This window comes from Oncorhynchus clarkii, chromosome 6 (assembly GCF_045791955.1).
Source record: "Oncorhynchus clarkii lewisi isolate Uvic-CL-2024 chromosome 6, UVic_Ocla_1.0, whole genome shotgun sequence".
Taxonomy (NCBI): Eukaryota; Metazoa; Chordata; class Actinopteri; order Salmoniformes; family Salmonidae; genus Oncorhynchus; species Oncorhynchus clarkii.
In genome coordinates this window covers 32,351,483-32,377,709 of record NC_092152.1, presented here as the reverse complement: position 1 = coordinate 32,377,709, position 26,227 = coordinate 32,351,483, and the positions used below count along the sequence as shown (strand labels likewise).

At 46.1% G+C, this 26,227-nt stretch overlaps 2 protein-coding genes across 4 annotated transcripts in view; both read left to right on the top strand.

The window, feature by feature from the left end:
* Nucleotides 1–3,246: 3,246 nt before the first annotated feature.
* LOC139412029 (protein limb expression 1 homolog) lies at nt 3,247–12,736 on the top strand. The gene is made up of 7 exons (XM_071158813.1): nt 3,247–3,331; nt 4,944–5,149; nt 9,117–9,257; nt 11,142–11,237; nt 11,837–11,914; nt 12,219–12,487; nt 12,532–12,736. The coding sequence occupies exons 1-7, from the start codon at nt 3,247–3,249 to the stop codon at nt 12,611–12,613; spliced, it is 957 nt and encodes a 318-aa protein (XP_071014914.1). The 3' UTR covers nt 12,614–12,736.
* Nucleotides 12,737–15,707: 2,971 nt separating this feature from the next.
* LOC139411001 (ectopic P-granules autophagy protein 5 homolog (C. elegans)) overlaps nt 15,708–26,227 on the top strand; it is a 30,273-nt gene continuing 19,753 nt past the window's right edge. The window contains exons 1-27 of one of the 3 annotated variants that reach the window (XM_071156767.1): nt 15,708–15,810; nt 16,210–16,308; nt 16,485–16,583; nt 16,729–17,430; nt 17,558–17,818; nt 17,943–18,141; nt 18,266–18,402; nt 18,518–18,625; nt 18,818–18,891; nt 19,076–19,184; nt 19,292–19,406; nt 20,000–20,150; nt 20,240–20,389; nt 20,533–20,690; nt 20,880–21,031; nt 21,135–21,275; nt 21,430–21,591; nt 21,678–21,800; nt 21,886–22,148; nt 22,658–22,798; nt 23,120–23,264; nt 23,414–23,611; nt 23,810–23,917; nt 24,132–24,254; nt 24,400–24,566; nt 25,062–25,289; nt 25,367–25,490. In XM_071156767.1, the coding sequence (XP_071012868.1) occupies nt 16,536–16,583; nt 16,729–17,430; nt 17,558–17,818; nt 17,943–18,141; nt 18,266–18,402; nt 18,518–18,625; nt 18,818–18,891; nt 19,076–19,184; nt 19,292–19,406; nt 20,000–20,150; nt 20,240–20,389; nt 20,533–20,690; nt 20,880–21,031; nt 21,135–21,275; nt 21,430–21,591; nt 21,678–21,800; nt 21,886–22,148; nt 22,658–22,798; nt 23,120–23,264; nt 23,414–23,611; nt 23,810–23,917; nt 24,132–24,254; nt 24,400–24,566; nt 25,062–25,289; nt 25,367–25,490 (4,287 nt within the window). In that variant the 5' untranslated portion in view covers nt 15,708–15,810; nt 16,210–16,308; nt 16,485–16,535. Of the gene's footprint in view, nt 15,811–16,209; nt 16,313–16,484; nt 16,584–16,728; nt 17,431–17,557; nt 17,819–17,942; nt 18,142–18,265; nt 18,403–18,517; nt 18,626–18,817; nt 18,892–19,075; nt 19,185–19,291; nt 19,407–19,999; nt 20,151–20,239; nt 20,390–20,532; nt 20,691–20,879; nt 21,032–21,134; nt 21,276–21,429; nt 21,592–21,677; nt 21,801–21,885; nt 22,149–22,657; nt 22,799–23,119; nt 23,265–23,413; nt 23,612–23,809; nt 23,918–24,131; nt 24,255–24,399; nt 24,567–25,061; nt 25,290–25,366; nt 25,491–26,227 lie in introns of all 3 variants that reach the window. The other 2 variants (XM_071156768.1, XM_071156769.1) reach the window with 2 other exon arrangements.

The following is a 26,227-nucleotide window of genomic DNA, read 5'->3' as shown; positions in this document are numbered from 1 at the left end:
CGACGGCATAAAGAAATAACAAACATGGGTACAAAACCCGACGCGCACCAATAAACATGTGCACAAGCACTTACAACAAACAATTCCACACAAAGACATGGGGGTAACAGAGGGTTAAATACACAACAATTAATGAGGGAAATGAAGACCAGGTGTGAAGGAAAACAAGACAAAACAAATGGAGAATGAAAAGTGGATCGGCGATGGCTAGAAGACCGGTGACGCCAACCACCGAACGTCACCCGAACAAGGAGAGGAATCGACTTCGATGGAAGTCGTGACAATTATTGTCACCCATCAGACTATTCTTGATTTAATCTTGTCTTTACATATACTAAATAATATATGTGTGACATTTGTCTTGATTTAGAATTGACCATTATCATGCACCTGTATCGAAACAGAGGCAGCGGGGAAAAAATACATGTCATCTATGCACTTAAATAGCGAATGGAGGATGCTATTCCCCGTGGTTAATTTTGATGACAGCCAGGTAGGCTATACTCCTGTTGTAAATATAAGCAATGTGCTTAATATTAGGAAAGTTGAGAAATAAATATAGAAAGCTGATGGGATCCTCCTTTTTATTAGCAGCTGTCACTCTGTTTTCTCCTCACCACTTCCATTCCTCATTTTCAGGTAGTGTGTGAAAGTGTGAGTTTGTGTGTGTATTTGTCTTGACTGAGAGCTCATGGGCTCTCAGCCCATGAACACCCATGAAGTGTTTGATTAGATTTTCGAATGCAGTTGCATTGATATCAGAGTGATTTGAGGGACAATAGAGTGCTGAGTACCATGCGGTTAGCAAGTTTAGTAGGCTACTCATGACCATCAGTAGCATCAGAGCTTGGGGAAGCCTAATTACCGTGACAAAACTGTCATGTGGAATTTGACTGTCTTCATGACTCATGATCGCCGGTGTGGCGGTAATATGGTCACTACAGCAGCCCTCGTCAAGCGTCTGTGTGACTTAGTTGAGTGAGTGTGTGCGTGCGTACGTGCGTCCGATAACCTGGTCCCCGAGGACAGCAGAAGATGAGGAGAACATGAACCACATTGGAGATGAGAGGAGAAAGACCTATTGGAAGAAGGCTAATGTTCCCAGTGATGATCCCCCAGTGTTGAACTCTCCTGCTCTGTATCTAATGCAGTGTGAATACTTACAATATAGACAACTTTAATATGAATGACAATGAGTCCAGGTGTGTATTTAAAGTATATAGCTACAGTTCTAAGTATTTTTTTTTAATGGGAGTTTAGAATTGTTGCACATATTGCAAATACTGATTTGCAAACAGACAAAAGACTGGTAAAAGTAATGGATTACATTGATATAGCGCTTTTCCAAGTAGTCAAAGTGCTTTACCTTGTAAAGAGATTACTTGTGTCACTCACTAGCGGAAGTTTCAAATAAAAAAATCAAAAAATCAAATCAAATATATTTGTCACATACACATGGTTAGCAGATGTTAATGCGAGTGTAGCGAAATGTTTGTGCTTCTAGTTCCGACAATGCAGTAATAACCAACATGTAATCAATCTAACCTAACAATTCCAAAACTACTACCTTCTACACACAAGTGTAAAGGGATAAAGAATCTGTACATGAAGATATGTGAATGAGTGATGGTACAGAACGGCAAAGGCAAGATGCAGTAGATGGTGTTGAGTACAGTACATACATATGAGATGAGTAATATCGTTTTCAGAATGGTGTGTGTGTGTGTTAATGATTGTCCTCTAACGCTGGGACGCCCCGGGTGTACGTTTTTGTTTTTGCCATAGTACTACACAGTTGTTCAAATAATCAAAGCTTGATGAGTTATTTATTTGAGTCAGTTATGTAGTGCTAGGGCAAAAAACAAAAGAGGGGTCCCAGGACCGGGTTTGGGAAACACTGCCCTAATGGTTCTCGGGTTTGGGAAACACTGCCCTAATGGTTCTCGGGTTTGGGAAACACTGCCCTAATGGTTCTCGGGTTTGGGAAACACTGCCCTAATGGTTCTCGGGTTTGGGAAACACTGCCCTAATGGTTCTCGGGTTTGAGAAACACTGCCCTAATGGTTCTCGGGTTTGAGAAACACTGCCCTAATGGTTCTCGGGTTTGAGAAACACTGCCCTAATGGTTCTCGGGTTTGGGAAACACTGCCCTAATGCTTTTCGGGTTTGGGAAACACTGCCCTAATGGTTCTCGGGTTTGGGAAACACGCCCCTAATGGTTCTCGGGTTTGGGAAACACTGCCCTAATGGTTCTTGGGTTTGGGAAACACTGCCCTAATGGTTCTCGGGTTTGGGAAACACTGCCCTAATGGTTCTCGGGTTTTGGAAACACTGCACCAACCTGACAATGAGGAATGGAAGTCTTGAGGACAGAATCCCCTCCACTCTGTGATAGTGAGTATATTAATCTGTAATATATTTGGAGGGAGTGAGTGTCTGAGTGAATGCAGAGCTGAACAATGGCCATTCATACACGCAGCCTGAAAGGAGCTCAGGCCCTGGATCCACAATAATAGCCAAGAGAAGTCAACAGCATGGCTCCATCCCACCCACCCCCACTCACACGGTCACACACACACAGCATTCCTCTGAGGATGTGGGTTAGTTGGTGTTTGGCTGGTGGGTTAGGGATTAGGATGGGGGTTATTAACATTGGTTGGTCTTATGGCACCTTTTACTATGAGAAGCTTGAGCACATTTCATGGACAGAGGGACCCAGTTAGGGGTGGGATGGTTCTGTCCACTAGGATTCCTGCTGCCAACGGCCCTGGTATGTTTAGGGTGTGACCCAGATCCTGTGTGGCTGTAAGAGAGGAGAGAGGGGCTCCACAGTGACCCTCTATAGAGCCCTGTAAAGTCTGTCTGATCACTCTGGGATTAGGCAGCTGCAGAGGAGAGGTGAGAGGGCTGGGGGGAGGGGGGGCACATACCAACAGCAGGCCTCAGTGTATATGCGTGTGAGGGGGCCCCCTAGCTAATTAGCAGAGCTCGTGACAAAAGGTAGAGCGCTCCAGAGGAGAACCCCTGGGGAGGCCTCCATACTAGAGAGGGGAAGAAAGAGGAGCGGGGAGGAGGAGAGAAAAAGGGGGAGTTGAGTTAAGGGGAAGTGCAGTCTTTATCCTCTCATTTAAAAAAGTATTGAGTGGAGTTGCGTTTGGAGTAGTTTCCCACTGCTTGCTGCGCTCTCCATGGAACATGGTTTGAACTAGACTGAGCGTGTGTGCAGGAAGACTGAGATTGAAGAGGATGAGCCAAGTTTGGGGTTCTCCATACGATAATACGATGTCACACCTTCTGTCCCCAAGTGACTTCGGTAAAAGCCTCAAGGACTGTGAGTAGCTATCCAGACACAGAGACACACACATGGAGACACACAAATGCACATAATTCTCAGACATCTGTGCTTGAGCATCTAACTGGGATGTCACCTGCAGTTGAATCAATGTGAGGGCCATACTCAGACCATGCTTTTGGTATTGCATATGGCTGTTTTATATAGGCATGTATTGCATATGGCTGTTTTATATAGGCATGTATTGCATATGGCTGTTTTATATAGGCATGTATTACATATGGCTGTTTTATATAGGCATGTATTGCATATGGCTGTTTTATATAGGCATGTATTACATATGGCTGTTTTATATAGGCATGTATTGCATATGGCTGTTTTATATAGGCATGTATTACATATGGCTGTTTTATATAGGCATGTATTGCATATGGCTGTTTTATATAGGCATGTATTGCATATGGCTGTTTTATATAGGCATGTATTACATATGGCTGTTTTATATAGGCATGTATTGCATATGGCTGTTTTATATAGGCATGTATTGCATTTGGCTGTTTTATATAGGCATGTATTGCATTTAGTTACTCAAAACACACTGACATAGGGCCTGGGAAATCTTCAGTGAATTGCTTTTTATCAATAAGCAGAGTTGAAAACGCTGATTCATTAGATGCTTGTTTTCCCAGATAGAACATTCAGGTGCCTCTGTTTACTGCATCAGCCATAAATGCACACAGTAAAAAAAAAACATTACAGTGGTTCTGATGCAAGTACTTTTGATTTGATTTGATGCAAGCAGTGTTGCGTGGAGATGTTCCACTCTGTCGATCTACAGTAGGCATAATCCCCTTCAAATGCATTTGATTTTAATGAAACTTTTTCACTCAAAGGTAAGCTTGCCCTCGTCCATCAGGCTGCAGGGCTAGCCTGCCATGACCTGAAGCCATCTCAGCCATCTCTGTAGGGAGGTTTAGAGTTGAGTGGTTGGGTGGTGTCCCCTTTTTCTAAATCAGCTCGAACCTAACTCAGCCTGGGAATGTTCAGTTACAGAAACAGGTTGTTTCCACAAACATACACACACGCATGCACACACTCTCTCTCTCTCTCTCTCTCTCTCTCTCTCTCTCTCTCTCTCTCTCTCTCTCTCTCTCTCTCTCTCACACACACACACACACACACACACACACACACACACACACACACACACACACACACACACACACACACACACACACACACACACACACACACAGTGAAGGAATAGGTGTATAACTGTGGCCAACACTATAGACGGACAGTAGATATCAGAAGTTAAACAACGTTTTAATGGGCTGTCTCTGCATTAATTAAGATAAACATATCTACAGTCCATTCCAACAGTGTCCGCCTCATACCCTTATTAAGTCAGATAGAGGGTCTGTAGAGGAGTGGTGCTGAGTATATTGAAACTCTAAATCACCCTGGCCTCTCTTCATTCCTCATTGTGTTTCCACCACAGGCACAGGACATATCTGAAACTGTATGGCTTGTTCTAATGCCCTGAGGACTTTTTTCAGATTTATTTTGACGCGTCAATCATCAGGCCTACATGCAGACTTTCATTATTGCGTGTGTGTGTTTGTGTGTGTGTGTGTGTGTGTGTCCTCAGTGAACATTGTGGCCATGTTGCATAACTTTTGGGAGCAGAAGCAAGTGGAACAGGTCAAGGGGTCCGACAGCCAATCAGAGGACTCGGTGAAAGGCTCTGCCAGCCAATCAGAGGGCTTGTTGTTGTATGAGTCTGCCCCTTCCCCAAGACCCCCTTACATCTACTACGTCACTCTGCCTGGAGGAAGCTGCTTTGGAAACTATAAGGTGACTGCCATCATAACCATCACAACCACAGCTACCTAACCCACCTAAACCAGCACTACTCACAAAATATGTATTTATTTAACTAGGCAAGTCAGTTAAGAACAAATTCTTATTTACAATGACAGCCTACCGGGGAACAGTGGGTTAACTGCCTTGTTCAGGGGCAGAACGACAGATTTTTTACCTTGTCAGCTTGGGGACTCAATCCAGCAACCTTTTGGTTACTGGCCCAACGCTCTAACCACTAGGTTACCTGCCACCCTCACTTCATTACCAAATTCCACTGTGGTGGAAAGCTAGGGTTGTTGCGGACAAGGTTATTGGTGGGGTAGGGTAGGTAGTTAGGGTTGGTGGTAAGGGTTGAGGAGAGGAGGGAGGAGGGGGTAAGAGTTGAGGCCCAGGTGGTTATTTTCCATATCCCAATGACAGGAGCCCACCGTGGAGTAGAGACAGAGTTTCCATAGCGCAGCCAAAGACCACCACTGAACAGCTTTAACGGTGCTCTGTCATTAGTGTGAGTGAGAAAAATACCTGTCTGGACAGGAGTGCTGCTCAGCCTTGCTGTGGGTCTGAATGGTGTGTGGAGGGCCTCATTACTGCACAGCCCCTAAAGAGAGGTCCTTCAAATCAAATCAAATCAAATCAAATCAAATCAAATCAAATCAAATTTTATTTGTCACATACACATGGTTAGCAGATGTTAATGCGAGTGTAGCGAAATGCTTGTGCTTCTAGTTCCGACAATGCAGTAATAACAAGTAATCTAACTAACAATTCCAAAACTACTGTCTTGTACACAGTGTAAGGGGATAAAGAATATGTACATAAGGATATATGAATGAGTGATGGTACAGAGCAGCATAGGCAAGATACAGTAGATGGTATCGGGTACAGTATGTACAAATGAGATGAGTATGTAAACAAAGTGGCATAGTATAGTATAAAGTGGCTAGTGATACATGTATTACATAAGGATACCGTCGATGATATAGAGTACAGTATATACGTATGCGTATGAGATGAATAATGTAGGGTAAGTAACATTTATATAAGGTAGCATTGTTTAAAGTGGCTAGTGATATATTTACATCATTTCCCATCAATTCCCATTATTAAAGTGGCTGGAGTTGAGTCAGTGTCAGTGTGTTGGCAGCAGCCACTCAGTGTTAGTGGTGGCTGTTTAACAGTCTGATGGCCTTGAGATAGAAGCTGTTTTTCAGTCTCTCGGTCCCAGCTTTGATGCACCTGTACTGACCTCGCCTTCTGGATGATAGCGGGGTGAACAGGCAGTGGCTCGGGTGGTTGATGTCCTTGATGATCTTTATGGCCTTCCTGTGACATCGGGTGGTGTAGGTGTCCTGGAGGGCAGGTAGTTTGCCCCCGGTGATGCGTTGTGCAGACCTCACTACCCTCTGGAGAGCCTTACGGTTGAGGGCGGTGCAGTTGCCATACCAGGCGGTGATACAGCCCGCCAGGATGCTCTCGATTGTGCATCTGTAGAAGTTTGTGAGTGCTTTTGGTGACAAGCCGAATTTCTTCAGCCTCCTGAGGTTGAAGAGGCGCTGCTGCGCCTTCTTCACGATGCTGTCTGTGTGAGTGGACCAATTCAGTTTGTCTGTGATGTGTATGCCGAGGAACTTAAAACTTGCTACCCTCTCCACTACTGTTCCATCGATGTGGATAGGGGGGTGTTCCCTCTGCTGTTTCCTGAAGTCCACAATCATCTCCTTAGTTTTGTTGACGTTGAGTGTGAGGTTGTTTTCCTGACACCACACTCCGAGGGCCCTCACCTCCTCCCTGTAGGCCGTCTCATCGTTGTTGGTAATCAAGCCTACCACTGTTGTGTCGTCCGCAAACTTGATGATTGAGTTGGAGGCGTGCGTGGCCACGCAGTCGTGGGTGAACAGGGAGTACAGGAGAGGGCTCAGAACGCAACCTTGTGGGGCCCCAGTGTTGAGGATCAGCGGGGAGGAGATGTTGTTGCCTACCCTCACCACCTGGGGGCGGCCCGTCAGGAAGTCCAGTACCCAGTTGCACAGGGCGGGGTCGAGACCCAGGGTCTCGAGCTTGATGACGAGCTTGGAGGGTACTATGGTGTTGAATGCCGAGCTGTAGTCGATGAACAGCATTCTCACATAGGTATTCCTCTTGTCCAGATGGGTTAGGGCAGTGTGCAGTGTGGTTGAGATTGCATCGTCTGTGGACCTATTTGGGCGGTAAGCAAATTGGAGTGGGTCTAGGGTGTCAGGTAGGGTGGAGGTGATATGGTCCTTGACTAGTCTCTCAAAGCACTTCATGATGACGGATGTGAGTGCTACGGGGCGGTAGTCATTTAGCTCAGTTACCTTAGCTTTCTTGGGAACAGGAACAATGGTGGCCCTCTTGAAGCATGTGGGAACAGCAGACTGGTATAGGGATTGATTGAATATGTCCGTAAACACACCGGCCAGCTGGTCTGCGCATGCTCTGAGGGCGCGGCTGGGGATGCCATCTGGGCCTGCAGCCTTGCGAGGGTTAACACGTTTAAATGTCTTACTCACCTCGGCTGCAGTGAAGGAGAGACCGCATGTTTTCGTTGCAGGCCGTGTCAGTGGCACTGTATTGTCCTCAAAGCGGGCAAAAAAGTTATTTAGTCTGCCTGGGAGCAAGACATCCTGGTCCGTGACTGGGCTGGGTTTCTTCCTGTAGTCCGTGATTGACTGTAGACCCTGCCACATGCCTCTTGTGTCTGAGCCGTTGAATTGAGATTCTACTTTGTCTCTGTACTGGCGCTTAGCTTGTTTGATAGCCTTGCGGAGGGAATAGCTGCACTGTTTGTATTCGGTCATGTTACCAGACACCTTGCCCTGATTAAAAGCAGTGGTTCGCGCTTTCAGTTTCACACGAATGCTGCCATCAATCCACGGTTTCTGGTTAGGGAATGTTTTAATCGTTGCTATGGGAACGACATCTTCAACGCACGTTCTAATGAACTCGCACACCGAATCAGCGTATTCGTCAATGTTGTTATCTGACGCAATATGAAACATCTCCCAGTCCACGTGATGGAAGCAGTCTTGGAGTGTGGAGTCAGCTTGGTCGGACCAGCGTTGGACAGACCTCAGCGTGGGAGCCTCTTGTTTTAGTTTCTGTCTGTAGGCAGGGATCAACAAAATGGAGTCGTGGTCAGCTTTTCCGAAAGGGGGGCGGGGCATCTATACCCGTCAGACCCTGGGCAGTACACACACACAGCCTCTCAACCTGCTTTGATGATTTTATTCAGCTGGAATCCCGTGATACTTTTCAAAGGGCTCATTGTGGCTCACACAGCCTCCCAGAGGTCGAGGCCCCAAATGCCTTGTGATTGGTTCAGAGCTGCCTGTGATGTTATATTCTGACTCCACATTTGATTGCTAATCCCATGATTTGCTTTTATAAACTCTCACATGTTGAAGAAAGTCATGAAACGAACCCAAGCAGAGGCCTTTTCTAGATGACCTTTAGTTCTGTTCCAGTCAATCATATTCATGCAAAAAGTCATCTCTCGTAGGCAGACTACATAAACATAAATGGTACCGTAAATCTGTCCTGATACAACGGGATGCGTGAGATAACGAGCAGCATTAGTTCCGGTGCTTTGGACTAATCATGATTTCACAAGTGTTAGTATCTTTGGATTTTCGGAAGGGGTGGGGGACATTTGGCCCATAGATTTGTCCCGTATTTTGTAAAGATAGAGGGTGGAGCTCTTCATTCCGTTTTCGATCCTCGTTCTATTTCTTCTCTGAACACATATGGACCCAGAACAATCCAGCATTTGACCAATTACACAGGACTTTGGTTCTGGGTTAACCGAGATTATGCAAACAGTGATCATCTCAAACCAACAACACTGCAAATATAATTTACATAGTGGGACTTATGTCTCCCTCTTTTCTCTCCACTTCCTCTCTCTGCCAACCTCCCACCTCTTTCTGACTCTCTGTAGGAGTGTGAGACCCAGGCGGAAGCTCGTAGGGATGCGGCACGTGTCGCTCTGATGAACTCTCTAGTGAACGAGCTGCCGTCTAGACGAATCACTCCTCTGTTCATCACACACAGCCTGCAGGAGGCTGCTTCAGCCAGCACCGTGAGTCTAGCACAAGACTAACTCTGGCACAGGACTTACTCTGGCACAGGACTAACTCTGGCACAGGACTAACTCTGGCACAGGACTAACTCTGGCACAGGACTAACTCTGTCACAGGACTTACTCTGGCACAGGACTTACTCTGGCACAGGACTAACTCTGGCACAAGACTTACTCTAGCAAAGGACTAACTCTGACACAGGACTAACTCTGGCACAGGACTAACTCTAGCATAAGACTTACTCTAACACAGGACTAACTCTGGCACAGGACTTACTCTTGCACAGGACTAACTCTGGCACAGGACTAACTCTGGCACAATACTTACTCTAGCAAAGGACTAACTGGCACAGGACTTACTCTGGCACAGGACTAACTCTGGCACAAGACTTACTCTAGCAAAGGACTAACTCTGACACAGGACTAACTCTGGCACAGGACTAACTCTAGCATAAGACTTACTCTAACACAGGACTAACTCTGGCACAGGACTAACTCTGGCACAAGACTTACTCTAGCAAAGGACTAACTCTGACACAGGACTTACTCTAGCGCAGGACTAACTCTAGCATAAGGCTTACTCTAACACAGGACTTACTCTGGCACAGGACTAACTCTGGCACAGGACTAACTCTAGCATAAGACTTAATTTAACACATGACTAACTCTGCCACAGGACTATTCTAGCACAGGACTTACTCTGGCACAGGACTTACTCTGGCACATGACTAACTCTGGCACAGGACTAACTCTGTCACAGGACTTACTCTGGCACAGGACTTACTCTGGCACAGGACTAACTCTGGCACAAGACTTACTCTAGCAAAGAACTAACTCTGACACAGGACTAACTCTGGCACAGGACTAACTCTAGCATAAGACTTACTCTAACACAGGACTAACTCTGGCACAGGACTTACTCTTGCACAGGACTAACTCTGGCACAGGACTTACTCTGGCACAGGACTAACTCTGGCACAATACTTACTCTAGCAAAGGACTAACTGTCACAGGACTTACTCTGGCACAGGACTAACTCTGGCACAAGACTTACTCTAGCAAAGGACTAACTCTGACACAGGACTAACTCTGGCACAAGACTAACTCTAGCATAAGACTTACTCTAACACAGGACTAACTCTGGCACAGGACTAACTCTGGCACAATACTTACTCTAGCAAAGGACTAATTCTGACACAGGACTTACTCTAGCGCAGGACTAACTCTAGCATAAGGCTTACTCTAACACAGGACTTACTCTGGCACAGGACTAACTCTGGCACAGGACTAACTCTAGCATAAGACTTAATTTAACACATGACTAACTCTGCCACAGGACTATTCTAGCACAGGACTTACTCTGGCACAGGACTTACTCCGGCACAGGACTAACTCTGGCACAGGACTATTCTGGCACAGGACTTACTCTGGCACAGGACTATTCTGGCACAGGACTAACTCTGGCACGGAATTATTCTGGCACAGGACTTACTCTGGCACAGGACTATTCTGGCACAGGACTAACTCTGGCACAGGACTATTCTGGCACAGGACTTACTCTGGCACAGGACTATTCTGGCACAGGACTAACTCTGGCACAGGACTATTCTGGCACAGGACTTACTCTGGCACAGGACTATTCTGGCACAGGACTAACTCTGGCACAGGACTATTCTGGCACAGGACTTACTCTGGCACAGGACTATTCTGGCACAGGACTTACTCTAGCACAGGACTAACTCTAATTCACCACGACAAAGCATCAACATGGCAGCATGGATACGATAGGATATCCTGAGTTATTGGTCATGAAAAGCTCTCTTCTATTGGCTGATATCATACGTGTCAGGGTTGAAGTGTTGTGTTACTGTACGTTCCATCCAGGTCTCTGTGGAGGATGCCTGTGATCCTAGCACCAGTTTGGGAGCCTATTGTCTCCTGCTCCAGTCATACACTGGCAGAACCATGTTGGAGTTCCAGGTAAGGACAGGATTATCATTGGAATTTGTTATAGGTTAATTACTGTATGTTATAATATATGTTTAATAATATATGTTATTCTCTCTTGCACTGCAAACATGACCTCATACGGACTCTTTTTTACTTTTTGCTGAACCCTATTCTTTGACCTCCACCACCTGTTCTAAGCACTGGCACTAGTTCCGTCTGTTTCTGAACGTTACCCTTATCATTTTATAACATTGTCTATGGATACATGGCAGCCGTCCAGCCAGACCGTATGCTCTCAATCACAACTTCAGCAGACAGGCTTGGAACATAAAGGTCTAACGTAACTTTTCAAACAATCACACACAGTTTGGTTAGGGATTAGAAAAATATTCAGATCATCTATCATCCCTGTCCTGCGTAATTACACAATTCATACTTGTCAAGTTTCACTGATCATTTTTTATGCCGTTCTTTTATTGCTCAGGTCTATTCACTCCCTCTCTCTCTCTCTCTCTCTCTCTCTCTCTCTCTATCTCTCTCTCTCTCTTTCTCTCTCTCTCTCTCTCTCTCTCTCTTTCTTTTTTTCTCTCTCTCTCTCTCTCTCTCTCTCTCTCTCTCTCTCTCTGTAGGAGGGGATGACAGTGTTTCAGTTGTTACACTGGAACGGGACGTTGAAGATTCTAAGGGAAAGACAGTGTTCCCGCCAGGCAAGTCACTCATCTGGATATTCAATTATATAATTGATCCTATAATCTTCTACTCCAAGGGTGGCCAATCTTTGATTTGAATCGGGTGTATTACTGCTTGGCTGTAACAAAAGCCTGCACCCACACTGGCCCTCTGCGGACAAGATGGATACACCCCTGCTATTCTCACATCAGAAAGGGAAAGGGGGATACCTATTCAGCTGTACAACTGAATGCCTTCAACTGAAATGTGTCTTCTGCATTTAACCCAAGGGTGCTACATCAAGCACACTTCCTGATTGGTTATTACTCTTTGCCCCGACAGAATGTGATTGGTTATTACTTGCAGCGGGGACTGGATGCCAGCATGCGCAGCAGCATGGCTCTGGATTGGCTGGGCAGGGAGCGGCAGACGCCAAGGCAGCTGAGGATGGAGCTACGAGCAGCACAGAGGGAACTGGACGTGGCTAGGCGTCATGGCAATGAACTCCGCTTCTACAAGGAGAAAACAGAGATCCTTAGCCTGGCACTGAGTCAAGAATTCACACACCAACCACACACAGATATACACGGACCACACACAGATTCACAAGAATCGCCTGAACCACACACACACCACCAATGAGTCGCACATACACACACAAACTACATGAACCACCTGAACCACACATAAACTATGAACCATCATCTATCCAGACACAGAATATGATCCACACATGAAACCCTGAACCACCATACATACACCCAGCTGAATTAGATGAGAACAACAGATGCAGTCTTCATGTACTAGTTGGAACTAGAAAACTCATCCCAACTAGCATGTAAACAGTGGCAAGAGAAAAGAGGTGCTTCATCAAGAGAGACTGAGCAGGTGACTAGGTCAAATGTCACCAATGACACTGCCAGGCTACCTTCTGTCAAATTCAAGACACAGCTGAGACAGCTGACTGCTGTGTCTTCAATGAGTTTTAAAAGGGAATGTGAAATATTTGTGTACGTTTTAAATAAATACTTTGTCTGTCTGCTATATAATTATAGAACATTTTTCCAAATAGTTTTCATTGGGAAGGCAGATAAATAGTTTTTTATAAAAAGAAAAGCAATCACTTGTGCGTGTGAAAACACCAAATCCAACTCATTACTCCACGCGCTTAATTACATCACTTTTGTTTTGAGCCGACTTGACCTTGGGCTTTGAACAGTGCACCAGGGTGGCTACCTGCACTGAACAATGCACAGTGGTTCGCTATACCAGGGCTATTCATGTCACAGTTAGAGCAGCAATACTGTTTCCTCCAGCATGTTGTTTCAAGACCAAAGCGAAAGTAATATAACGTTTGGGAACACACAAGTTATGTTCTTGATAATCACAGATAGATTTAACTACACTCACTATATATGCAAAACTATGTGGACACCCATTCAAATTAGTGGATTCGGCTATTTCAGCCATAGGCCTACCCGTTGCTGACAGGGGTATGAAATCGAGCACACTGCCATGCAATCTCCATATACATAGATTGGCAGTAGAACGGCCTTACTGAAGAGGTCAGTGACTTTCAACGTGGCATCGTCATAGGATGCCACCTTTCCAACAAGTCAGTTTATCAAATTTCTGCCCTGCTAGAACTGCGGTGGTCAATTGTGCTGTTATTGTGAAGTGGAAACTTCTAGGATCAACAACACTGGGAAGTGGAAGGCCACACAAGCTCACAGATAGGACCACGAGTGCTGAAGCGCGTAGCACGTAAAAAATAGTCTGTCTTTGGTTGCAACACTCACTACCGAGTTCCAGAGTGCCTCTGGAAGCAACTTCAACACTATAACTGTTCCTCGGGAGCTTCATGAAATGGGTTTCCATGGACAAGCAGCTGTACACAAGTCCATATTACCATGTGCAATGTCAAGCTTCGGCTGGAGTGGTGTGAAGCTCGCTGCCATTGGAGCAGTGGAAACATGTTCCCTGGAGTGATGAATCACGCTTCACCACCTGGCAGTCCGATGGATGAATCTGGGTTTGGCGGATGCCAGGAAAACACTACCTGCCGAATGCATAGTGCCAACTGTAAAGTTTGGTGGAGGAGGAATAATGATCTGGGGCTGTTTTTCATGGTTAGGGCTAGGCCCCTTTGTTCCATTGAAAGGAAATCTTAACGCCACAGCATACAATGACATTCTAGACGATTCTGTGCTTCCAGTTTTGTGGCAACAGTTTGGAAAGGCCCTTTCCTGTTTCAGATTGACAATGCCCCAGTGCACAAAGCAAGTTCCATACAGAAATGGTTTGTGTGATCAGTATGGAAGAACTTGAATGGCCTGCACAGAGCCGTGACCTCTACCTCATCGAACACCTTTGGGATGAATTGGAACACCTACTGCGAGCCAGGCCTAATTGTCAAACTCAGTGCCTGACCTCACTAATGCTCTTGTGGCTGAATGGAAGCAAATCCCTGCAACAATGTTCCAGTATCTAATGGAAAACCTTCCCAGAAGAGTGGAGGCTGTTATAGCAGCAAAGGGTGGACCAACTCCATATTAATACCCATTAATTTGGAATGAGATGTTCGAGGAGCAGGTGTCCACATACTTTTGGTCATGCAGTGTAATTTGAGTATTTTTCTCCAATAAACAATTCATTTTATAAACATGTAATTTTGTAAACATAACGTTTGCAACACAAATAGATAGGGTCAGTGCTAGCCGGAAATCCTTGGGACTTCCATACCCTTAACCATAACCCTTACCGTAACCATTTTAAATACAAACTTCATAGGGTTAGGGACGTCCTAGGGATCCCGAATAACACGGACCACATCGATAGGGTAACTAACATGAATGTAGGCAGGTGTGCACCCGGGTGGCAGAGGAAGAGAGGCCAACTCAGCGGAAAATCTGTCTCCCTCCAGCAGGTGGCGTTTTTTCGCCCACCAAACAAATAGTTTTTTAAGGAAGTCAATGAGAGTAGATTGAATAGAAGTTTCGTAATGCATACGTTGTTACGCGTCTACTGATATAAGTAGGACTAGTGACATCCTTTGAGAAAAAACACTTTATATCGGAGTTGTCTCAAGATGGCTATCCGTATCTGATGCATGAGGCTAGCAGCATAGCGTCTCTCTCCATTGAATACAGGCGTTTAACGTCAACAACCCTCATCGAATATATTTTTTAAAATATTACAACAATCGACGCATCCACCAATCCAAAGAAAGGATACGCGGGAGCTAGACAGCCCGCAGTGCTGCTTTGTGGACAACGACTCCCATTTGTTAGGGCAGAGAGACATGTATTATAATTTAATAAAAATAATTTGAAACTATAAAAGATGAAGAACAAATTAAATATTTATTGGGTGAAAAGCCAAAATGTGCAGTTTTGGCAGCCAAATATGTGTCCTCCTGCCACAACCTGAGGGACAGCCAGTGAAAAGTGCAACGTAATGTCGATAATATTTCCAATCTTGTTTTGTTTTGTCTTTCATACCATGTCATGTGTCTTCTCAGTCATGTTGACACTGGTCTACTACCATTGCTTCAACGTATTGTTGTTCTGATTAATATTGTTGTTGTAGTTGTTGTTAATGGTAATCCCATGTCCACTACTAACTACTATTATTATTGCTGTTGGTCCCACCATTTATTTATATACATATATATATATATATATTATATATGTATACTTTGACAATGTAAGTAATAATTATCTTGCCATGTCAATAAAGTCAATTGAATTGAATTGACATGTATCTTGTCAGTATATCCATAATCTTTGATGTAGGCACTTTCTGTTGTACGTAAAGATAGAGTCATGTGACGAAATATTATCGCGATAACTGTTTCTTCCTGGAGCAAAACAAATAACAGCTGATGTGTTGCCAAATGTCACTTCGCTGGCGTTGATCACATTGTTTTACAAAGGTAGGTAGCATTTAAAATTTTGTAGGGGTTTAGCCTACAGTTTACAGCTGATCATTATAGCTAACGTTAGCTACACCACAAAAAAATGGTGCTAGCTAGCTAAATTATGTCATTGTTTTCGCACTCCTCGAGAGCGCTACGTGTAAGCTAGCGTGCTAGTAACGTTAACGACAATATGCTTTCACCAGCTTGTTTAAGATAGCTAGATGGCAGAGCTTATTTATAATCAACTGACAGTGATATGTAAAGTGGGGTACACTGTGCTAGCCATGATGACCGACGACTGTCACTACACCCTCTCTAGCCATTGCTTTGCTAGTGCTGTGCGAGGAGAGGGTGGATGTGTTTCGTTTTCCCGACACTAGCTAACTCTAAATAGCTAACCCTTACCCTATACAGCTCGAGACTGGTCTGAAACCACGCCTATTTGCTAACAAGAACTGCCTTCATGTAAAGATAACACAGACATCTAGGTCCTTGTTTATCATCAGTAGTCACGTGAGTAAGTGAGTGGTGTTGTTTTGCTGACGCATGAATGACTGGATTATAATTTGGCCCTGTGTTGGCAGCCAGGACCAAACTGGCTAATGTGAGATTAGAAAATAATCATGTACCAAAGACTGTGAGCTGACTGTTGTGCTCCCATTTAACAGACACACTGTTTCTCCCCTTAGAAGCCTTAGGGTGAATGTGGTGAGAGGAACAAGGTGTGAAGGATATGACAGATGGAGGCTGTGAGACAAAAGAAGTCCAAGACCAGTAGCAGGTCTCAGGTATGTACAGTACACTCCTGTATGTCCCCGAGGGCAGACTACTGTCTATTTATCAAATGATGGTGAAAGCATATGATAGTATTTATTACCCTGTCATTATTCATGAGTAATAAGTCAGACTACTGTTGTGTGTTACCCCCAACAGGACAGAAAACAGAGGCAGAGTGTACGAGTGAAGAGTCCCACAGCTCTCTCTGCTGGTTGTGATGAGAAACCTGGTGCTGCTGCCCCGCCCAGCTCTGAGTTCACAGACATCCCCCTCAGTCTGCCCAACGAGGGGACAGAGCAACAACAGGGTCTGGCAGAGGCATCAGAGACTTTATCAGAGACATCACAACCATCAACACAGATATTACCACAGACATCAGAGGAACCATTACCAGCATCACAAAAACTATCATCATCCACATTATCACAGACATCATCATCAACCTCACCCCAGACACTAGAAAAGCCCTCTGAGACAGAGCCAGAGAAGAGGGATGAGAGGAGAGGAGAGGACCAAGGGTCTGAGCTCAGAGCTGAACCACCGAGCACTGAGGTGGGGAGAGAGACCCAAAACAAAACCCACATCCAGAGTCAGGCCTGCATATCTACCACGCTTGAGACACCCTTGGCCCCCAGCGCTCCTGCCCTCTACCCCTCACTACCCACACTGGAGGAGGGCTCCCTGATGCAGCTGCATAAGGAGGCTCTGCGGGCCTGTGGGACAAGGGGCCCTGCTGTTCTGCCTCTAGGGGAGCAGGAGTGTCCTCTCAGTCTGGAGCCTGTTGTGGAACTAGCTCCATCTGAGGGCTCCAGGACCAGACTGTACCCTGAACTACCCCAGCCTAGCCCAGAACTACAGGTAACCACACACTTACTATGACCCATTGTGGGCTCGAACCGCTTTATATTACAAAGCTATCTATGTTACAAAAGAATGGTGAATAATATTTATTTATAGTGTTGACTGTCTTGTGTTTTTCCTGAAGGCATTCTCTTTGGAGCAGCTGAGTGTGTGGGAGCCAGGTGGGGGGATGTGTGTGTGGGTGGAGGGGGTGGAGGTGTGTGCAGCCCGGTTTGCAGTGTTGGCCCGGCAGGAAGGCCACGAGCTGACAGAACTCCTGCAGAATTACTGGCGCTGCCGCAGACAGCTGACACACGCACACACACAGCTCCACACACACACCTCCGACTGTAACACCACACAGAACCGACTCTGGAGCTTCAGAGATGAGCAGCTCACACTTCAGGTATGTGGTTCAATAGATTATGTTAGTATACGACTTAGGACATAACACAGAAGCTACAAAGTTATACAGTACACTTCTGTTCTTCATCTCTCTCTCTTTAAATCCTTTCTTTCTCTCTCTCCAGGGTGTGTGTGGGGACCAGTCTAAGGTGTATGGCTACCACCGCTTCCAGCAGGCTGACTTCAGTGAGGCTGTGTTGGTGGAGCTGCGGAAGCTGTTTGAGGCCCGCTCTGAACTCCTGCACCAGAAGGTGGCGCTGCACGCATACACAGCTCTGCTGTCACGTCTTCAGGTGGAGTCATACTTACACTGCCTGCTCCACGGTGAGAACACACTCTCACACACACTGTACATACATATACACACAGGTTGGATTTAATTTCACATTTTCCATATTGTACACATGTTTAGTGTGTTTCTTTGTTTAATTAGTTAAGTGTATTGTAGATATGTGTGGTACCCAGAGTCAGCCCAGCTCCCTCCTCCCTCTGAAGGAGAGCATCAGTGTTCTCTTCAGCTTCACACGGAGAGTCCTGGACGACACGCAGTTCCAGACAGACATCCACCTCTGGCTGCAGAGACTGGTACACACACAGACACACACAGTAAACCTCAACACTAGCCCTGGTACAGCAGAACCTGTTGTCCCACCTGTTGTGCAGTTTAGTCATGCTATGCTGTGGTGTGTGTTGTGTATAGGTGGCAGTGTTACTGCGTGTGGGGGGATCAGGAGAGCACCTCTACCTGTTGAACCATCTGCTGTGCTGTTCTGCAGGGGTGGGCAAGTGGGCTGCAGCCTTCTTACAGGTGAGACACACCCTCTATCTAGTTTGTTTATTGTTTTGATTTCCTCAAAAGTAGGCCTGGTTTATGAATGAAGGCTCACTCCACTATTTCTGTATGCTTTTTGGCAGGTTATCATATTCGGCTAACAATGGCATCATTGCCAGGTAAAGTTAGCAGTCTTAACTATAACATGCTTGGGGGTGTGTGTTTCAGATCCAGGTCCTAGGAAACCCCTCAGGAGTACAGCAGTTCATGCAGGCTCTGGCCATCCTCATGTCTCCAGTCAGGTAAAGAACCCTAACTTCTCACTCTGGCCCCTGACCCCTAACCCTACATGTCACCACCCTCATGTCTCCAGTCAGGTAGCCTTGACCTTTCATCTCTAATCCTTACCTATTTATGTGATTTTTGCACACTTCAATTTAGCTCCCTATGGGTTTTTCTCTCTGATTGTTGATCCTTCATCTTTAGACACCGGGCTGAGTTCATGAGCCACATGAAGCCCTGTGAGAGTCAGAGTGCTGCAGCCTCCGGCCCTGAGTCTGGCAACTGGACCCTAGTGGATGAAGGTGGAGAGGAGGTAACCGTGTGTGTGTGTGCATGCATGTGTTGGTGTGTGTGGAATTTGACCCTAGGAGCGTTGGTAGAAGTGTTGTAAGGTTACTGATGTGCATGAGTGTTTTTCAGGATGAGGACCCAGAGAGCAGCTGGTTGTTACTGTGTGAGGAGGACCTGATCTCTCTGCTGTCCCAGTTCCCCTTCCAACAGCTCTTCACACACCTGCTGGAGATGAGCAAGAAGGATGGTGTGTGTGTGTGTGTGTGTGTGTGTGTGTGTGTGTGTGTGTGTGTGTGTGTGTGTGTGTGTGTGTGTGTGTGTGTGTGTGTGTGTGTGTGTGTGTGTGTGTGTGTGTGTGTGTGTGTGTGTGTGTGTGTGTGTGTGTGTGTGTGTGTGTGTGTGTGTGTGTGTACTTGCTTTCCTACATGATCAGGATCCCAATGTCCTAACATTTCACCCGAATGTCCTGAAAAGGTATGAAAGCAATAAAACATTTGAAAAGTCAGGACCTGAATTTGTTCAAGTGCTATTTTAAGCTTAAGGGTTAGGGTTTTGGGGTTAGGGTTAGGTTAAGGGGTTGGGTTTTTGGGTTAGGTTAAGGGGTTGGTTTAGGATTAGGGAAAATAAGATTTTGAATGGTCAAACATTTTTACTCTCCAAAAAGTCCTGACATTTCACGAAAGTAAAGCTGTGTGTGTATGCGTGCGCGCGTGTGTTGTCATGTATTTGACTGACGTGGTAATTCTGTTATTCTGGCGCCTGCTGTTTGGCTTCAGATGTGCGTGTGTGTAGCTGTGTGACTGTCCTACCATTTTATAACGGATGTTCTTTATCTAGGTGTCTATGAGCCCAAGTCCTGCTCCAGTCAGAAGATGATGCGTGTGTTTGCGTTCGCCTCATCACTGATCGAGCTGCTAGCTGTGGGTCTGAACACCTACGACAGCGCTCGCTACCGCCAGCTAGTCAAACGCATCGGACACACCATACGGTAAGACACCCACACGCAGTACATTTTAGATGTCGGTGTGTTTTGTAACGGTGTGTAACCGCTGCCTCCTGTGCGCTCTCTCCCTGCAGGATGACGGTGTGTTATGTCAGTGATCACTGGGCCCAGTATGTGAGTATTGCTGGTCCAGCCCGGCCCAGGACCATCTCTCTGGAGAAACTACAGCTAGAGTACGACCATCTGTTCCTCAGAGCTGTACTACACGTCCTCAGAAACAAGAGGTGCGAGGGGGAAGAAATGTCATGTTTTTGGCTGTCTATTCTTACAAGGCAGTAAGAATATTGATTGGGGAGTGCGTGCATACTTGTGTGTGTGAAAGAGAGAGTGTAAAGTGTTTGTGTATTATCTGACTGTGTTCTCCTAGGTTGGGTATCTGGCTGTTCATGTCAGAGATGCCCTACGGAACCCTGTCCAGTTCCATGCTGTGGAGAGTTCTGTACGTGATGCAGTGTGCAGAGACCGCTGCACCGGACGCACTCAACTCTACAGACAACACATACACCTGCCTACAGGCCCTCAGAGGTACACACACACACACACACACATAATGGTGATGGGAATGACTTGTGTTCGTCAAGTACTTTTTCCAAAAACACAATGTACTAAAAAAAACAACAACACAGAATAGAGCTCAATATTATACGTTCACACGCATACACAGTGTGTCAGCACAGGAACCGTACGCTAATGATGTACTAACGTGTATTGCAGAGCCGAGTCACCAGGAGAGGTTTGAGAAATGGCTGTGTGAGGTCAACAGTTCTGATGGAATCTCTCTCCTCACGGCGCTAGCTCACATGGCCATGCCCACCCACCACTCTGACCCCACCTTCATTACCACTATAGCTCTCCTCGTCTTCCAGGTAACACGCACATCATTTGTCACACGGAATGAATAGAGGTCGCAGCAAAGCCGGCTGCCAGTTTCTACTGCAGGTCGCCCTTTATTTCCATCCCTGCCTCCAGGTGTCCTATGTCAGTGTGTCTACGAGGGAAACCTACTCGAAGGTGGGGCGGGAGCTGCTGGCCGCCATAGCAACCGTTCATCCTTACATCATCTCAGTCCTGCTGGACAGACTCAGAGAGACCATCGAGACAGTCGGCATGGTAAGTGTGTGTGTGTGTGTGTGTGTGTGTGTGCTCACGTGGCGTCTGTCAACACCTGGGGTTGCTGTGGAAAGAATGGGGATGAAGACCTCAAGTGTAAAAGAGGTGGTTCGGTTAAGCACACCTGCATGTTGATTAGCCTTGTGTATGTTAGGTGGCACTGTACCTCAGTAAGGAGCTGCCCCTGTTCCTGTGGCGTCCTAGCCCGGAGGAAGTGTGTGTGATCGGGGGCTGGCTGCTCCATCACCCCCTCTCTGCTGTGGAGAACAGCCTGGCCTGTGTTCTACTGGAAGGACTGGACTGGGGCTACACACAGGTACTACACACACACACACACACACCTAACCCTACATTGAGTTTGAGTGTGTACAGTGTGTAATGTTGAGTGTGTGTGTCTTGTAGGATGGGACTCTGGCCCTGCCCTCCTCTCTCCACAGTGAAGTTGCTCTGCTGGTGGCAGAAGCCTATCAGAAATACCTCACAGACAAGCCATACAATGGACTCATCTCAGAGGGAATCAAACAGGTAACGCAAATACACACATTCGTGCACATCATACACCCGTCTCATCTCTGAGGTTAACACACATCTCTCTGTCTCTGTCGATCAGGTGTCCTACCTGGCTAGTGTTCTCCGTCTGGGTCTGTCACCTGAGGCTTCCTTCAGCCAGTGGGCCTGGCAACTGTTGCTAAGGCTGAAGCTCCATGGCAACACCCAGTACCCTCAAGCAGCCTGGTCCACCCCCGGCTCTGCCCCCAACCCCTCTCCGGAGCTCACGCACGCCCCAAACATGCACCCTGTTCTAAGGGCCGTAAAGGCGGGCCTTCCCATTGGCTGCTACCTGGCCATTGCCATGACAACTGTAGGACACAGGTGTGACCATCTGCTCTCTCTCTCACATCAGAATCCCTTTATTCGCCAAGTACATTTCCACATACATGGAGTCAGACTAAATGAACAGGTGCTGCCAGCAATAGACAAATGTACAAACAGAATACAGACAGAGAAATTTACACAAAGTCGACATACAGAATATACAATATAAATACAGTAATAATAAAACCCTATAGTATAGGCTGAGCTACAGTGAGGATATAACGTTACAATTTACAGTGAGGATATATCTATATATGCAGTGTGTGTGTGTGTGTGTATATATACTGTCGTAAATATCGTGAAGAAGTGTACATGGTACAAAAGCAGTATAGTGCAGTTATTAGTATTACAGGTCAGTGAAACCAGCTGCGGTGTCCGGCACAGAGTGCAAAGTCACTATCCCTATGAGCCCTCTGGCCGGTTGGTGAGGACCACAGCACAGTTACATACTGTGTGTTTACATGTGTCTAACATCTATTACCGTCCGTCTGTCTGTCTGATCCCAGTCTGGAGGTGTTTTGCACAGAAGGAGTGGATCTGTTGAAGAACCTGATTCAGTCTCAACATCTGAGAGCTGCTGTCCATCTCCTGGACAACATCCTCCCTCCTACCTACCCTCTCAGCTTCTACCTGCTGAAGAACACACAGTAAGAGATACACACTATGTCCTAGACCCTACTTCCTCTGTACTGGACAACATCCTCCCTCTTACCTACCCTCTCAGCTTCTACCTGCTGAAGAACACACAGTAAGAGATACACACTATGTCCTAGACCCTACTTCCTCTGTACTGGACAACATCTTCCCTCTTTTCTGCCCGCGCAGCTTCTACAGTTAACTTTCAGGATCTTTTACCCCTGCCTAAACTAAACCTTAAAATCACACTAAAATCTCACACAACTGGAGGGCTGTGGTATTGCTATGTTTGGACTACGATATATGTTTCTCTCTTCCTCTCTCTGTGCCAGGTTTGTGGGCTGTGTCCAGTTGTTCCTGCAGTGTGACGGTGTGTGTCCTCAGGGTGTAACGCAGCAGGTCACCCACAGGGTGGCGCCACTCTTCACTGGAGGCACCTATGGGGACATGGTACGCCTGCTCAACAGTGTCATACAGGTATGTACACACACCTAATACATCCAAACTGGTGTGAAACATGGGGTTAACCAGATCAGTAGTTTGGCCAGCTGTAGAAGTGGATGTTCCTGCCTCTAAACAGTCCATGAATCTCTTCACGATGAGTGTGTGTGTTTTTTCTCTTTCAGACTCACGTGGTCGAGAGTTCGAGGCCAGGTCGTGTGGGTCCGGCAGCGGTTCTAGAGTTCTGGGTGGGAATTCTAACCCAGCAGAACCTGTGGTACCGAGACAGGACCGTTCTATTCCTGATGGATCAGATCTGTCGTTCTGCCTTCACACACCACCAGGAGGAGTGTGTACAGAGATTACTGTACCAGCAGCACAAGGTACACACACACACACACACACACACACACAGAGAGACTGGAGATTGTAGAGTCCCAAATATTTCAGCTGTTATGCTTATTTTGATCAGTGTGTGTTCTTTTTCTGTGAAGAAAGAGTATACACACACACACACACACACACACACACACACACACACAGTAGATCAGTCTGTGATGCTCTCTCTCACCCCTCTGTAGATTGCTTTAGGTTACCATGGAGACCGGGGTCTGCTCTCTTCCCTGGTTGGTTGGATTGCTGGAAATGCCACACCCTCATTCATTGAGGGCCAATCGCTGAGCGGGGAGGTGAGAACTTTAACCTCAGTCCTATCTAACTTGTCGTATCCGTGCTGTCATTCTGTGTGAAACAGAAGGAAACATTTTTGCTGCATTTTCCAAAATATTCTGCTAAAAACCACACCTAAACAAAACGTCTGTGTAGGTGTGGTTTGTATGTGAAATGATAACTGTATGTGTTTAGGTGTGGTTTGTATGTGAAATGATAACTGTATGTGTTTAGGTGTGGTTTGCGTGGCTGGTGTTGAACATGGAGGGGATGTTTGAGGAGGATTCTCAGCTGGGACGCTGTGTGGAGCATGAACTACTGTCTGATCCAAACCTCTCACCTGACCAGGCTCTGAAGGTACACACACACACACACACACACACACTCCAACCTCTCACCTGACCAGCAGAACAATAAAACTATGAGAGATTAATAAGCCTTAATCTGAGATACATAGTGTTTGTGTTTCACTATCTTTGTTTCTTGTGTCTGTGTGAGACAGAAGGCCCAGCAGAGGTTGAAGCTCCCAGTGGCTCCATCTCTGCAGCGGCTGCAGGTGTACAGGTGGGCGTGTCAGGCGTTGTCCACACCCCCTGACCACCCACTACTCCCCCTCGTCTGGCAGAGGTTCCTGCAGCTCTACCTGAGACAGCCAGGACCTGAGTATGGGTACGACACACACACACCATAACCTCTAGGCCAGGGATTCTATGACTTCAGCGCTGCGTGGCTGGACGAACCCAGTCTCTGGCCCTGGGAATGAACATTTTAGAGTCCTGCCTCTTGACATCAGTGAGAGAATGTTGCAGTTTACAAGATAATCTCCTGCAATTCTACACATTTGTCGATGTGGCAGAGGGAGAACTTGGGAGTTTTACAGCTTTTGGGGAAATACTTGGTGGAGTACTGTGAATACCGATATCCCTGTGAGTCTCCCAGGCCCATGTTGCCCAGGGTTAAGAATATAAATTGTAGATGAATAATATTTAATTGTACCACACCCTCTAAACTTATTCCACGGTTCTTTTGGCCCAAATGAGTTTAATCTGTTAGTTTATTTATTTATTTAGAAATTTGACCTCAGACCCCACTTGGAGAACCCTGCTCTAGGCTGGTATAAATTCAGTAATGTTCTCAGTGTCCCCCTGTTTCTGGTGTCTGCAGTCTGGATGCAGGGGGCTGTATTGGTCGTCGGTTCTTCCAGGGCTCGACTCAGGCTGTGTTACTGAGAGATCTGAGACAGAGACTACAGGAGGTGTCTGACTTCCACCACGCCGCCAGCCAGGCCCTGAGGGTGCCCCCCACACACACACCCAGCCAGGGTGAGGACCGCCCCAACTCCCCTCCACATCTCTTCCTCACATCCCCACAGATACACACAGAGCTGGTCAGGTACGTACAGCTACTAGTCCCTCCCCTTAACTTTGTGACTGGCTGTTTCCCAGGCTGATCTGATTGGTTGTTTACAGGCTGTTTGGTGTGTTTGCCGTGTGGTTGGACGATGAGACTCTTCAGAAGAAGGAAGTGTATCTGCCCTCTCTCCCACCACAGTATGACCCCCAAAGACTGGCCAAGGTCATGCACAAGCAACAGGTGTGTGTGTCGTGTGTTTTTCCTTGCCACTGTTGCCTCTGCTTTGCCTTTGATGTATTGGTTGATAGATGTGTCATATTGTATTGGTTGATAGATGTGTCATATTGTATTGGTTGAAAGATGTGTCATATTGTATTGGTTGAAAGATGTGTCATATTGTATTGGTGGCTAGATGTATTGGTTGATAGATGTGTCTTATTGTATTGGTTGCTAGATGTATCATATTGTACTGGTTGCTAGATGTATCATATTGTATTGGTTGCTAGATGTATAATATTGTATTGGTGGCTAGATGTATTGGTGGCTAGATGTATTGGTTGCTAGATGTATCATATTGTATTGGTTGCTAGATGTATAATATTGTATTGGTGGCTAGATGTATTGGTTGCTAGATGTATAATATTGTATTGGTGGCTAGATGTATTGGTGGCTAGATGTATTGGTTGCTAGATGTATTGTATTGGTTGCTAGATGTATTGTATTGGTTGCTAGATGTATTGTATTGGTTGCTAGATGTATTGTATTGGTTGCTAGATGTATTGTATTGGTTGCTAGATGTATTGTATTGGTTGCTAGATGTATTGTATTGGTTGCTAGATGTATTGTATTGGTTGCTAGATGTATTGTATTGGTTGCTAGATGTATTGTATTGGTTGCTAGATGTATTGTATTGGTTGCTAGATGTATCATATTGTACTGGTTGCTAGATGTATCATATTGTATTGGTTGCTAGATGT

Excerpts from the sequence above, each read along its gene's own strand:
- LOC139412029 (XM_071158813.1), top strand. The coding sequence starts at position 3,247 with ATGAGCCAAGTTTGGGGTTCTCCATACGATAATACGATGTCACACCTT. Across the intron at positions 3,332-4,943 it reads CGGTAAAAGCCTCAAGGACT|TGAACATTGTGGCCATGTTG; the intron begins GTGAGTAGCTAT and ends GTGTGTCCTCAG. Across the intron at positions 9,258-11,141 it reads AGGCTGCTTCAGCCAGCACC|GTCTCTGTGGAGGATGCCTG; the intron begins GTGAGTCTAGCA and ends CGTTCCATCCAG.